The following is a 14078-nucleotide window of genomic DNA, read 5'->3' on the forward strand; positions in this document are numbered from 1 at the left end:
TCTTTCCCGCATCAGAATCCAAAATATTCGCTTTTTCTTCTTTCATTCCAATGTTTGTAAACAAACATAATATAGCCTCAAAACATGGTTACAATTATCATGTTCATATCATGGATGGTCAGTCCTTGTATTCATAGCTCTGTCTATGAATTTGAGAGTGGTTACACTTATCCAGTCCCATCCCTCAGCTTTTTACCGAAAGGGGAGGGGTGTGGCTTTGCTATTGTTTCAACTACCGATTGCCCCTTTAAAAGGCAAAGTCTCAGATTTTTTTTCATTTCAACTAATGAATAACATTGGTAAAAAGCATGACTTTCATAATACATAGTTAATACAGTATTTAGTGTCCTGTATTAGATAGTTAATACAATATTTGTCTCGTGATTGCATTTGTTACCAAATAACTAAGAATTTGACCAAATATTTGGAAAGGAAGCCCCTTCATCCATCCCATCTCGTTTTGGAGGAATTGAACAAGCGGTGTAGTACACTACAGTTAACATCAGATGGTAGTATAATCCCACAGGACAGACCGAAACAGGCAGACCATTTGTTTCCAAAGGGTTTTATTATTCAATAAAAGGTCCGTGTGTTAGTCTCAGTCATTCACTGTCCCTGTTTGAGTACTAAATTAAAGTGTCCTTCAATGCAATGTTTATTTCCCGTCTTTTCTCCCTTCCTTGAGGAAATCACTGATCTGTATGGACTGGATAAGTGAGAACGAGACTGTTTTCACCTAGACACCTCTCTCAGACCTGCGATTCCCTCAAGGAAGAGCGGAAGGAAGGATGCATACAGAACCTCTCTCTCAGACAGACTTTTCACTTCACAGACAGCTTTTCTAATATAGACGACAAGCTAGGGGAAACACCCAGAAACACTGCAGAGATAATAACACTGTTGTGTTGCGCCATTTACCCGATTAAAAACATCATAGTGTTCCACCACCCAGCTTCACTCCAAAAGCAACACATATAGTAGAGACTCTAGCTACCTCTTCAGGGTTTCACATCTGAAGGGAAAAGATAGGTGTTAGCAATATGGTGGTGGCTTCTTTTAGGGCTGTACGGGGACTGTATTGCACTTGTTGTCTGAAGGGCACTGTTCAGGAGCTGACTGAATTGGAGCAGTGCCTCTGTCTGCCGTGACCACGTTTAAGGCACACAGCCGTGCTAGTTACCTAACGAATGCACACTCCTGCTGACAAACCAAACTGACGCAGTTTTATAGTCACAGTCTCTCTAAGGAAGGATTGTTGCGTCATCTTCAAAATGCAAACATTTCCCCAACGACAACCCTTCAAAGCGTCCCTGAGACAAACTAAGAAAGTGTTGCTATTTTATAAAAAGGAATGAATCCACAAAGTACAACAGTGAATCAATTAAATGCACATTAAGATTGAGTGAAGGCAAAAAAATGTCATTCCAGTTGACAGGTCTTTTCTGTGGTCCTTGTCCTTGTAGTGAACTGTGCTGTGTAAGTCAGTACCTGTCTGGAACGAAGGACAAAAACCAGAACGTTTAGCCAGGAAAACAGAGATTTCCATAGATGTGAATTGTGGGCCGCTGTCAACGGTGATGGTGATGACGTCAGGAAGGTCACAGTTTACGCGCAGGTTGATGACAACATCCACCTCAGGTCTCGGGCGGGGGCTGACTCCAGAGGAACCACCCTGGGCAACGATTAGGCTACTGTATTCTCATGACCTACTTCTTTCCTCTAGTGTGAAGTGTGCACTTTCTCCCTCCCCATCACAGCTCCCAAGAGCCTTAGATTGGCGTAAGCTTGGTGTCATGTCAGACCAGTGGTGTTGTGGAGGGTAAATGCACGTAAAAGCTGTTTTACACACCTTTTTTATGTTTGCGCAATTTTTGTGGCAAATGCATTGAAAGTATAAGGAACGTTACTTTACTCACTGCGAAGGCAATCAAGCGTGTACCCACCTGTTTCTTTACCACTACATCACTGCGCCAGACACACCCTAAACCTCATGGTTCTGTGCCCAGTGTCAGAGGGACTGGATGGAGGTCATTGTCCTCTCCCTCATCCATTCCCATGTGTCACTATCCACAACTACTGAACACAAGCATTTCGCTACACCCGCAATAACATCTGCTAAATATGTCTATGTGTCCAATAATATCTGATTTGATTTGTAGGCTTCACGCACCCAATGCGACATTGTCTAAAATTGCATCATTTCCCTATCCTTTCTTTTTCTCTTCTTCCATCCGTATGTGTATCCATCACTCTCTTTGTCTCTCTCTTCCTCTCTTTCTCCATTCCTGTTAGTAGTATCTGTTGAGGCTGCGTGTGACAGTGTTGACATCAGGCTGTCCATTCATCCAGATCTCTCGCATGATCCTCTCTCGCTCCTCAACCCTCTGAGCTCGCTCCAACTCTACAGAACAGAACAAAACAAAACACAACCATCTTTATTTCAACTGCTTCCAGAACATTTTAATAATAAACTGTACACTTAAAAACAAAAAAGCACTTAAAATGTTTCCACAGTGTGTGTTACCTTCTGCGGAGGTGAAAACGCTGGTTTGCAGCAGCGTTCTCTCAAATCGCCTTCGTCGTCGAGCCGTAAGGTCAGAGTTCCTGTCGTCCCAGTCCTCTGAGTCGCTGTCTTCACTCGTCTCCGTGGTTACGCCAGGGTTGCCTGTGTTAGGGTTGCCAGGTTGGTGGTGACAGTGATGGTCCCCATGGTGATGGTGGTGAGTCCTGTTTCTATGCTGATGGTGATGTCGCCGTCGATTACTGTAGTGACAGTCGGTGCGACAGTGTATCTGCACCACCAGGGCACAGAGGGTGAGAAGGAGACCCACACACACACCACTAACAAACACAAGAGCTGCTCGCTCCGGCTGGTCTGAGACAAGAGAGAGAGGGAGAGGGAGAGAGAAAGAGAGACAAACAAAGAGCATGAGAGCAGAAAATATATATTTTAAATGTTACCTTTATTTAACGAGGCAAGTCAGTTCAGAACAAATCCTTATTTACAATGAAGGACTACCAGGGAACAGTGGGTTAACTGCCTTGTTCAGGGGCAGAACAACAGATTATTACCTTGTCAGCTCGGGGATTCAATCCAGCAACCTTTCGGTTACTAGTCCAACGCTCTAACCACTAGGCTACCTGCCAAGATTAATAAGAGTAATCTTCTTTATATATGCAAGTAAGACTGACAGACACCTGTCGAGCTCCCGAGTGGCGCGGTGGTCTAAGGCACTGCATCTCAGTGCTAGAGGCATCACTACAGAACCTGGTTAGATTCCAAGCTGTATCACAACCGGCCGTGATTGGGAGTCCCATAGGGCGGCTCACAGTTGTCCAGGTTAGGGTTTGGCCGGGATAGACCATCATTGTAAATAAGAATTTGTTCTTAACTGACTTGTCTAGTTAAATAAAGGTAAAAAACGTATATGTTTTTCAATCATCATTTGTAACAAAAATATATTCCAAACAATAGCAATAACACCTGTACAATCCAGGCGGCTGGAGGCACCTTAACTGGGGAGGATGTGCTCATAGTAATGGCTGGAACGGAATCAATGGAACGGTATCAAACACTTCAAACATGTGGTTTCCATGTGCTTGATACCATTCCATTCACTCAATTCCAGCCATTGATTTGAGCCTTCCCCCACTCAGCACCCTCCTGTGCTGTACAACTGTTGTATCAGTCAATATTTACCTGCTATGAAGGTGTAGGCCGCCAGGGCGTTGCTAAACAACGCCATCTCCTGGGAGACCACCTTCACCTCCATATTTGGGCTGGGACTTCCAGTGGGCGGGGCATTCATGATGATGTCACTAACTGTGTCTTTGGCCTCTCTGGTCTAGGCTAGTATCTTCTGTCTATAAGTCAGACTCGGCTGACTCTGGTCTGTAATCCAATATGGTTTTATGGAAACAAAATTTGAACCCTTAGGGCATCATAAGGTCTTCTGGCTACCCCCTTCCATAAAGTCTGAACTGAATTCTCTCCTTTCCTCAGCTGAGAACAGCACAGCAGTCTTCTCTGTCACTGTAGGCTTCAAATATGGGGGGAGGGAAAGAGGGAGGGAAGGAGAGTAGTGAGTGACAAAGTAAGATCATTTTAATTGATCTCATAATTATTGCATGATTTACAAGAAAGTTTGAGAAATGTCCCTATCCTGGTATCTCCTCGTTAGCCACATGTTAAATAAAAGTGTCACAAAAACATTGAGCAAGCGACGAACCCCGTCTCAAACTCTGATGGCTCTGGATGATTGTGGGTCTGTCTGACGAGTCTAGAGAAAATTACAGCGCCCGAGACAATCATTGGTTTCCACTTTTCCCCCTTCTAAACATGCCATTGCAGTTATGTAGTCAATAAAGCAATACAAAATGCTCTAATTTACCCCAGACATACCACTTAGATGTTATCCAAACACAGTGGCCTTCCACCCAATCAGAAGGAGAGGACACAAAGGCAGTATTTAGTGAAGGGAAAGACATTGTAAACACTGTAAACTTAGAAAGGCAGCGCTGCTTTTCATGGTTTGGCAAGCCTCGTTGTGATAAATAAAAAATATATACCAATTTAATTTAATGACCAAAAAATGGACAGCTGTGCCATATAAATGGCTAAATTGTTGGGAAGAGATTTTCAATGTACTGATTCCATGGCACATGGTTAATGAATTGACACGCAAAATTACGCCGGATTCAAAACTGTTTAAAATAATAAAGGTACAGTTGAAGTCGTAAGTTTACATACACTTAGGTTGGAGTCATTAAAAATAATTTTTCAACCACTCTACAAATGTATTGTTAACAAACTATAGTTTTGGCAAGTCGGTTGGGACATCTACTTTGTGCATGACACAAGTCATTTTTCCAACAGTTGTTTACAGACAGATTATTTTACTTATCCCACTGTATCACAAATCCAGTGGGTCAGAAGTTTACATACACTAAGTTGACTGTGCATTTAAACAGCTTGGAAAATTCCAGAAAATTTATGTCATGGCATTAGAAGCTTCTGTTAGGCTAATTGACATAATTTGAGTCAATTGGAGTTGTACCTGTGGATGTATTCCAATGCCTACCTTCAAACTCAGTGCCTCTTTGCTTGACATCATGGGAAAATCAAAAGAAATCAGTCAAGACCTCAGAAAGAAAATTGTAGACCTCCACAAGTCTGGTTCATCCTTGGGAGCAATTTCCAAACCCCTGAAGGTACCACATTCATCTGTACAAACAACAGTACGCAAGTATTAACAGCATGGGACCCCGCAGCCGTCATACCGCTCAGGAAGGAGACGCTTTCTGTCTCCTAGAGGTGAACGTACTTGGTGCGAAAATTGCAAATCAATCCCAGAACAACAGCAAAGGACCTTTTGAAGATGCTGGAGGGAACAGGTATCTATTTCCACAGTGAAACGAGTCCTATATTGACATAACCTGAAAGGCCGCTCAGCATGGAAGAAGCCACTGCTCCAAAACCACCATAAAAAAGCCAGACTACGGTTTACAACTGCACATGGGGACAAATGTCCTCTAGTCTGATGAAACAAAAATAGAACTTTGGCCATAATGACCATAGTTATGTTTGGAGGAAAAAGGGGGAGGCTTGCAAGCCGAAGTACACCATCCCAACCGTGAAGCATGGGGGTGGCAGCATCATGTTGTGGGGGTGCTTTGCTGCAGGAGGGACTGGTGCACTTCACATAATAGATGGCATCATGAGGGAGGAAAATTATGTGGATATATTGAAGCAACATCTCAACACACGTCAGGAAGATAAAGCTTGCGTCTTCCAAATGGACCAAGACCCTAAGCGTTCTTCCAAAGTTGTGGCAAAATGGTTTAAGGACCACACTGTCAAGGTATTGGAGTGGCCATCACAAAGCCCCGATTTGTGGGCAGAACTGAAAAGGCGTGTGTGAGCAAGGAGGCCTACAAACCTGACTCAGTTACACCAGCTCTGTCAGGAGGAATGGGCCAAAATTCACCCAATTTATTGTGGGAAGCTTGTGGAAGCCTTCCCGAAATACTAATTGAATGTACGTAAACTTCTGACCCACTGGAAAAGTGATGAAAGAAATGAAAGCTGAAATAAACCATTCTCTCTACTATTATTCTGACATTTCACATTCTTAAAATAAAGTGGTGATCCTAACTGACCTAAAACAGGGAATTTTTACTTGGATTAAATATCAGGGATTGTGAAAAACTGAGTTTAAATGTATTTGGCTAAGGTGTTTGTAAACTTCCGACTTCCACTGTATATGTATATGGGTATGTGTATGTATGTATTTAGATATATTTACCCCCAAAATATATAGGGGATTGGAAATGATGCAGACAATTACATCGATGGAAGCAACAATCTATCCACAATATTAAAGCTGATACACCCCCTAAAAAAAACATGTATATTTTTTATAAAGCCTTGTTCCTTGGGTTACGGTTTTCCAAGGAGAGGGAGAGAAAGAAAAAGAGCGAAGAAGAGGGAGAGAGTGAAGGTGTGGGAATATAGGGTCCATGAGTCATTGTCTGATCAGAATAGCAGACCGGCAACCCTGAAGAAAACAACCCTCTCTTCCATTTCCCCTCCTACCCACTTTCTCCTTGTCTCTCTTTCCTCCGCTCCCCCTCTCATTCTCTTCCCTCCTACACACATAGGACTCATATTCCAGACAGAAAATAAAGTTGCATGGGTATGTCTTCTCTCCTTTTCTCACATAAACTCAAGCAATCGTCCAGGCAGGCACAAGCACACACACTCAACAGAAAGAAGGAAAGAAATAACTTAAATAAGGGAGAAAGCCCTGTGTAAATTTGTGACAGGTACATATTCATCTATCTTCCGTGGAGATGATTTGGACAATACTGAAAATGTTTGAAGATGTACACAGTTTCAGCACTGGTTGTGTGTGTGTGTGCGCGCAATAATGTGTGTTTGCGTGTGAACTTAGCAGAGGTGTGGACTCGAGTCACATGACTTGGACTCGAGTCAGACTCGAGTCACAAATATGATGACTTGCAACTCGACTTTGACTTTAACACCAATGACTCGCGACTTGACTTGATACCCTCCCCAAGCCCAAATAGTAAAAATTATGCTATTAAAAAAAGTGTGCAGCGCATCAACTCTTAATTGAACAGATTACAGTTTGAATCGGACAGCAGCCAATCAAATTGTACCAGCTGAGAAAAAGTTGTGCGTGGCAGTGCAGAGGAACATCGGCGGGTGAATTCAGATGGAGCCCTTGGAAAGATGATACCCAAAATTATTATTTTTGGATATAAAGATGACGCTGTATCAACAAAAAACAGATTGCAACTTGCAAAACACGCGAGAAGAAAATGACAGACTGAGGCGCAACAACTTCCAACTTTGTTCGACATTTGAAGCTGCACAAAGAACGTTAAAAGTCGTGGCTAATATAGCCGACAGCTATATATTTTATTACTTTACTAGTGTAGCATGTAGGCTAATGTAACGTTAAATCAATGAGCCTCCACACAGTCAGTCAGTGCGGGAACGTGATCATTGCACCCAAGATTGAGCTACAACTGGCTAGGCAGTTGGCAGCCTAAATCCTGCCTGATGTTACTGCTGTTCCTAAAACCATTGACATACGTTAGCCTACTGTAACCACACAGAGAGTGTGTGCGTGTGTGTGTGTTGGACGATTGTGTACAAGCCTACATCGCCCGATTGTGCCCCATAGCGATCCTGGATAGTCGATCACTATTGGGGGGGTCTTTGTCATGGCTACCCATGTATTTCCATGGAAATATAACATTTATTTGGAAAGTAATAAATATAGATATATTTTTAAAAGCATTCATGATTTGCATAAATGTGAAATGGTATTACATTTGGTGAAGAGCACATTATGACTTGTTTAGGACTCAAAACTCAAAGTTTAGGACTTGAGATTTGACTCGGACTTGCCTGCCCTGACTTGGGACTTGACTTGGGACTCGAGTGCCAAGACTTGAGACTTACTTGTGACTTGTAAAACAATGACTTGGTTGGTCCCACCTCTGGAACGCAGACTGAGTTTAGTTGACTGTCAGTGAAACAATCCATGAAGGCTGCTTTGTGATGGACGGGGAGAGAGAAACAAAGAGAATAAGAGGGGAACAGACCAGGTCAGCTAAAGGTGAAATTAAATCTATTATCCAGGCGTGGTTTGTCGGATGCCCTTATCAAACAGACTGAGCTGATAATGAAAGGTGAGTTTTATAAGAGTCAGACTTGGCTCACACATAGCTCGTTAAAACTGGTCACAGCTCGTTAGACCTCATTAGAACACTCAACTCAACGGATTACAGTCTAATACAGTTAGAATGACTCGACTAAACACAGTTCATGAACTCTCCTTATTTTTTAGCCTCTCCTTTCCTCTCTCCTTCTCCCCTCTTCCTCCTTTCCATTCGTATGTCTCCTTCTTCTCTCCTTTTTTCTTCTTCTTCTACTCTGTTTCTGTGAGACTGCAGGTGCAGACGAAAACCTATTGCTTGGTAATTGACACAGACATGTACAGACAGAGACAGACAGACAGTCTTACAGCACAATAGTTCATTGTAGTGCAGAGTCCCTGTGCTGTTTTAAACTGGGCTCCTATTTCTCTCCTATAATGCTCAACTCCTACCCCACTTTGGCATGACTCCGATCCGTGTGTGCAGAATTCTGACAAAGCCCCCCCCACACACACACAGCCCTGACCATTAATATTCCAGAGAAGCCATGCCTCCAGCTTTCAGACCAAATTTAGCCAAAAAAGCGTGCATGTGCATGTGTATGGTTACTCCGAGACGATTGCAGTGACACTGGACTGTCTGCTTTTAACATACAACCATCTCATTAACCTGCTTAAAGAGTGAATGGGAATACAGAGAAAACAGACAGACAGACAGACAGACAGACAGACAGACAGACAGACAGACAGACCTATAGAAACAGAGAAAGGATATTGTAGTTAGAGCATGCTACAGTCCAAACACAGCAATACTACCGTCCACCAGTATTTTCAAAGCAAATGTAGATCACATCTTTTGAGTGAACGAGAAGGCGTTCACTCAGTTGGAGAGCGAGAGCAAGAAAGAGAAAGAGTCTGCACCCCCCTCCTCCCCTCACAACCACACTGTAGGAGCCCCCCATTCATAAATCAACTCAACAACTCTCTGCTGGTGCCTGTGTGTGTGTGTGTGTGTGTGTGTGTGTGTGTGTGTGTGTGTGTGTGTTCCCTACACATATACAATCATGCGCATCCTGTAGCCAAACCCACTGACCAGCAGTGGAGTCACAATGTGACACACTAGATTATTATGCTTCTCTAAATGCCACACATTATCCAACACACAACTTCATACACACACAAAGACACATACTATATGTCCCACTCATCCACCAGAAACGTTAAGGGAACATTAACGTCAACAAATAGGCTACTGTTCATACTTACACATCCATGATCCAGATTATTAATCCATTCCATTGAAAAAAAAAATACATTTCATGTTCTCCTTTCTTCATCTGCCCTCTTCTTTTTTCTCCTCCCGTCCTGTTTTTGAGCCGTGGAAAGTCACCAGTGAAACCAATATCCAAAGCCCAGAGACCCAGCAGCAGAAACAGAGGAAGTGGAGAGTAGAGAGAATCCCTCCTTCAACAGATTAGTATTTTCCGAGCGAGACCAGCAACAGCTCAAAGTCACAGCGAGATACAGGTTTACAGAGGTTTTACAATCACAGTTTTCCAATAATGATTTTTCAAAGTTTTCCAGGTCCGTCTCCCGGTAGACAGGGGTCGATCCCTGGAAGCTGGAATGTGACACGCGAGCAGCTCACCCCTACAGACACTCACTCACACACACACAAACACACTACCCTCACTCACATATACACACACTCTCTTGCCCCACACTCGTCTTCCTATAATCCCCTCACACTCTTCTTCCTAAAAAACCCTCACACTCTCATCTCCCATACTCAGTAAGACCCTCAGTCTCTGCCATGCATTCCCCCTCCTACCCCTCAACCTGATGACTATACTGAACAGAGAGAGAGCAACACTGGGGCACAAAGAAAGACGGAGAGAAACAGAGAGAGAGAGAGAAGCCAGGGGAGAGGGGGGAGAGAGAGAGCGAGAGAGCGAGAGGGAGGGAGGAGTGAGTATGACATGGGAATTTCATTCAGCTTTGACTGGGAATTTACCTGCTGAATTTTCCAGAGAACATTCCCTGGGGGCGTCAGATGCTATAACACACACACACACACATACACACACAAACACACACTAATCTAGTAGACAAAACAGTTATTCCAGATGTCTTGCCCATGTCTGCTTGAAACCCTGAGTTATCTGTTGTTGTCACCTGATCCAGTGGGCCGAACACCCATCCCCACTGCCCGACCACACACACCTGGGAGCAGACCTACTTTGACCTCCAACCCTTGTGAACCTTTTTAATATGTTGTGAAAAATTATCAGTATGAGATACCTGTGTGTGTGTGTGTGTGTGTGTGTGTGTGTGTGTGTGTGTGTCTGAGAGCTGCAACAATGATTGAAGAATATGAAAGAGCCAATCAAATGCAATCAGTGTTAGATGATAAGGAAACATGACATCTGTCTTTCGCTCTGTTGACTGCATCATTTATTCTACCAGACCTTAGTAATGCACAACATACCAATGCAACTTTTCCCCCTAGGGAACAACAATATACACAACTTTGACCAATAACGCACCATCGCTCACAACTCTCACACAACCTTTTAGAGAACAACACAACCACCATACAACCTACACACAACTCCCTTTCACCTACCTATTGACCGGCCAACAGGGCAGCCATTCAGTCCTCTGTGTGAGAACAGCTATTGTGTGCCTCTATGATTGTCCTCTCACTTTCTCTCTGTGTGTGTGTGTGTGTGTGTCAACTTTATATATACTGTATATATTATAAATATTTATATATTTCTTAATTCCATTCTTTTACTTTGAGATGTGTGTGTAATGTTGTGAATTGTTAGATACTACTGCACTGTTGGAGCTAGGAACACAATTCTGGATATTGTTTGCTTACAACTAGGAAATGTAGATGGCCCGTGTCTACCGGTGAGATGCAGAAATGCTCATTTTAAATGGCACATATTACATGTTAATAACATATTAATGACTAGATTAGGAGAGGGACTCACAGAAAGAGAGAGAGAAAGCCGGAGAGAGATATCTGGGTCGAGAGGAGAGGAAGAGGCAGATTGGGCCTCTGCTCCAGCTGACTCGGTCATGGGAATGATTCGATTAGCACTGTGCATGAGCACGACTTATGTAACATACACACAAACATCTCAAAAAATAATGAAGGGACTGTCTCTGAGCCAAAAACACAAACCAACCAAGACTGGCATTCAGATAGAGGTCACGTCAGGGAAGATACATGCACATACCCACACAGACAATCGTACACACACACACACACACACACACACACACACATACACACACACACACACACACGTGCGTCAGGAAAAATACACCTCCCTTTTTCACCAGCACATACAGTATACTGTATAAAAACACTCTTAGCAGTGTTAATACAAAAAATGACATGAACATGTCGCAATGGCAGTTGGTTGCACGACTCAAGACTGTGTGAGCCCACTGAGCTAAAAGTGTGAGCCCACTGAGCTCAAGATACAGGCAAGGGTAGCTCTGCTCCTTAGGGAATTGACAGATGTGTTAGTGCAGGGGTGGAGAAAACCCCTGCCTTAGAGTTCCAGTGAGAAGCTTCACTTTAATTAGTCACGTTAGATTTATATAGATACAGTATACTGCACAATGGAGATGGAGTGCTCTCAAAAGTAAATTCTTCTCTGATAAGTGGGTCATGGAGTGCACTTGAGAGTTGTCACTATGCAGACGTAGCGGCGTACAGGACACTTCAGAGTCGTTAGTGCGCACTGCTGCCCCTCACTTACCCACAACCCTCTGTGCCTCTATCTCATTGGAGGATCATTATGCAACCTTTCAGCCAGTGTCTCTCTGTGCTGAAAGAATTCCCTCCACTAACCCTAAGAAATCATCTGCCTTCAGGTTACAAAGATCGTTGTTTCTGTGAGTTGTGTTGACAATGCTTGCTCTCTATAGACGTGATGTTGTTCTCCATGTTGTTCTCCAACCATGTGTGCGTGCGAGTGTGCGTGTGCGTGTCTATGCCTGTTTGTCTCTGTGTATGTGTTTGTGTGTGAAACAACATGGATGTGTGGAGAGATTCTCTCACACTGCCTGTGCTCCATTTTTTTTTGAGGTTTCAACCAGAACTGAGCAACAAACGTAACACATCTTTAAGAGCACTTCGGGTCCTAACCACATGTGACAAGAGAGCAGCAGCAGAGTGTGTATGTTTGTGTACTGCCGTGCGTTCCTGTTAGTCTCTCTGCCTTGTGTGTGTGTGTGTGTTGGCCAGTGAACAGACCGAGATTGGTTAACAAACACACTGTATCACACAGCCTGTCATCCACTGGCTCCTCTCTAATGTTACACTGTCATATAGGCTTTACTGAGGGTTTGACCTCAGGGCCAGGTTAGGGATGATAAAAGCTATGTGTTTGTGTGGGTGTGTGTGTGTAATATTGGCTTTAGTGTGGGTTTAACCTCAGTGCCAGAAACGATTCATTCAGGCTACATCAGAGTTCAGCTGAACTGACAGTGCACTCAGATATAGATTTCCTTCATGAGTAAATTCATTTACACAGCTTCAACATGCCATTTACATCAAAAATAGAGATTTGGTTGTAAAAAATGATCCTTTAATACACATTCTAAATTCATTTGTCCAAATACTTTTGGTTCCCTAAAATGGGGCGACTCTGTACAAAAGGTGCTGTAATTTCTAAACGGTTCACCCAATATGGATGAAAATACCATCAAATGAAATCTGACAGCCTGCGCTTTAACCTCATCGTCATTGTAATAATATCAGGTGCAGAGCCAAAACAACAAAACATTTGTCCAAATGGACCTCACTGTATGCGACTGCAGACACACATGGCGTGCGCGCGCACACACACACACACATCCTGAGTGTATTAGAGCTGAGAAGCGTCCAGATACTTTTTTTTGCAATTTCACTTGTTTTTGAGAAACCCCAACCAGCGATTCACATCCTCATCCTCGTTGTGCAGTACGGGGGATCATGAACGAATGCTCCACAAACACTCAAATACGTCCTTTTAGAAACTGAAAAGCTCTCAGTACAGTGATGCAGGTCTTTAAATGTTTTTGGAGCATTTGTTAAAAAAATATTCTGAGCCCCGGTACTGCACAACAGGAAGTGAATCGCTGGTTGGGGTAAGTGCACTTAATTCTCCTTTAAAGTAGTCAAATATTTAGTATTTGGTCCCATATTCTTAGCACACAATGACTACATCAAGCTTGTGACTACAAGTCAGGTGTGTAGGCCTCCTTGCTCGCAGTTTGGCCAACATATTTTCCATATGATTGAGGTCAGGGCTTTGTGATGGCCACCCCAATACCTTGACTTTGTTGTACTTAAGCCATTTTGCCACAACTTTGGAAGTATGCTTACGGTCATTGTCCATTTGGAAGATCAACACATATTGAAGCAACATTGGAAGATGTTGCTTAAATATGTGTCACGTTCTGACCTTTATTTCCTTTGTTTTGTCGTTATTTAGTATGGTCATGGCGTGAGTTGGGGTGGGCAGTCTATGTTTGTTTTTCTATGATTTTGGGATTTCTATGTTTCGGCCTAGTATGGTTCTCAATCAGAGGCAGGTGTCGTTAGTTGTCTCTGATTGAGAATCATACTTAGGTAGTCTGGGTTTCACTGTTTGTAGGTGGGTGTTTGTTTCCGTGTCTGTGCTTTTCACCACACGGTACTGTTTCGGTTTTCGTTCGTTTCACGTTTATTGTTTTTGTATTCATAGTGTTCAGTTTATGTTTTTTAAATAAACAACCATGGACACTTTAAAAAAAATGTTTATTTCACCTTTATTTAACCAGGTAGGCTAGTTGAGAACAAGTTCTCATTTGCAACTGCGACCTGGCCAAGATAAAGCATAGCAG

General features: G+C 43.0%; 1 protein-coding gene across 3 annotated transcripts; it reads right to left on the reverse strand.

Annotated features, from left to right (window-relative positions):
- Positions 1-555: 555 nt before the first annotated feature.
- LOC115145892 (protein eva-1 homolog A-like) lies at positions 556-10044 on the reverse strand. 3 transcript variants are annotated; one of them, XM_029687524.2, is made up of 4 exons: positions 9456-10044; positions 3701-4040; positions 2525-2875; positions 556-2401 (listed from the first exon to the last, which is right to left on the reverse strand). In XM_029687524.2, exons 2-4 carry the CDS (start codon positions 3807-3809, stop codon positions 2289-2291), a joined length of 573 nt encoding a protein of 190 aa, XP_029543384.1. In that variant the 5' UTR covers positions 3810-4040; positions 9456-10044; the 3' UTR covers positions 556-2288. The 3 variants fall into 3 exon arrangements, with proteins under 3 accessions (XP_029543384.1, XP_029543385.1, XP_064860182.1); XM_029687525.2 differs by lacking the exon at positions 9456-10044 and adding an exon at positions 7994-8886; XM_065004110.1 differs by lacking the exon at positions 9456-10044 and having other exon boundaries at positions 3701-7735.
- Positions 10045-14078: the final 4034 nt, after the last annotated feature.

Source organism: Oncorhynchus nerka, linkage group LG18 (assembly GCF_034236695.1).
Source record: "Oncorhynchus nerka isolate Pitt River linkage group LG18, Oner_Uvic_2.0, whole genome shotgun sequence".
Lineage (NCBI taxonomy): Eukaryota > Metazoa > Chordata > Actinopteri > Salmoniformes > Salmonidae > Oncorhynchus > Oncorhynchus nerka.

Bases quoted from the DNA above. Each gene is read 5' to 3' on its own strand.
- LOC115145892 (XM_029687524.2), bottom strand. From the start codon at position 3,809: ATGAATGCCCCGCCCACTGGAAGTCCCAGCCCAAATATGGAGGTGAAG. The intron at 2,876-3,700 runs GTAAATATTGAC...CTCTTGTCTCAG, and splicing joins GGCCTACACCTTCATAGCAG to ACCAGCCGGAGCGAGCAGCT. The intron at 2,402-2,524 runs GTAACACACACT...TCTGTTCTGTAG, and splicing joins CGTTTTCACCTCCGCAGAAG to AGTTGGAGCGAGCTCAGAGG.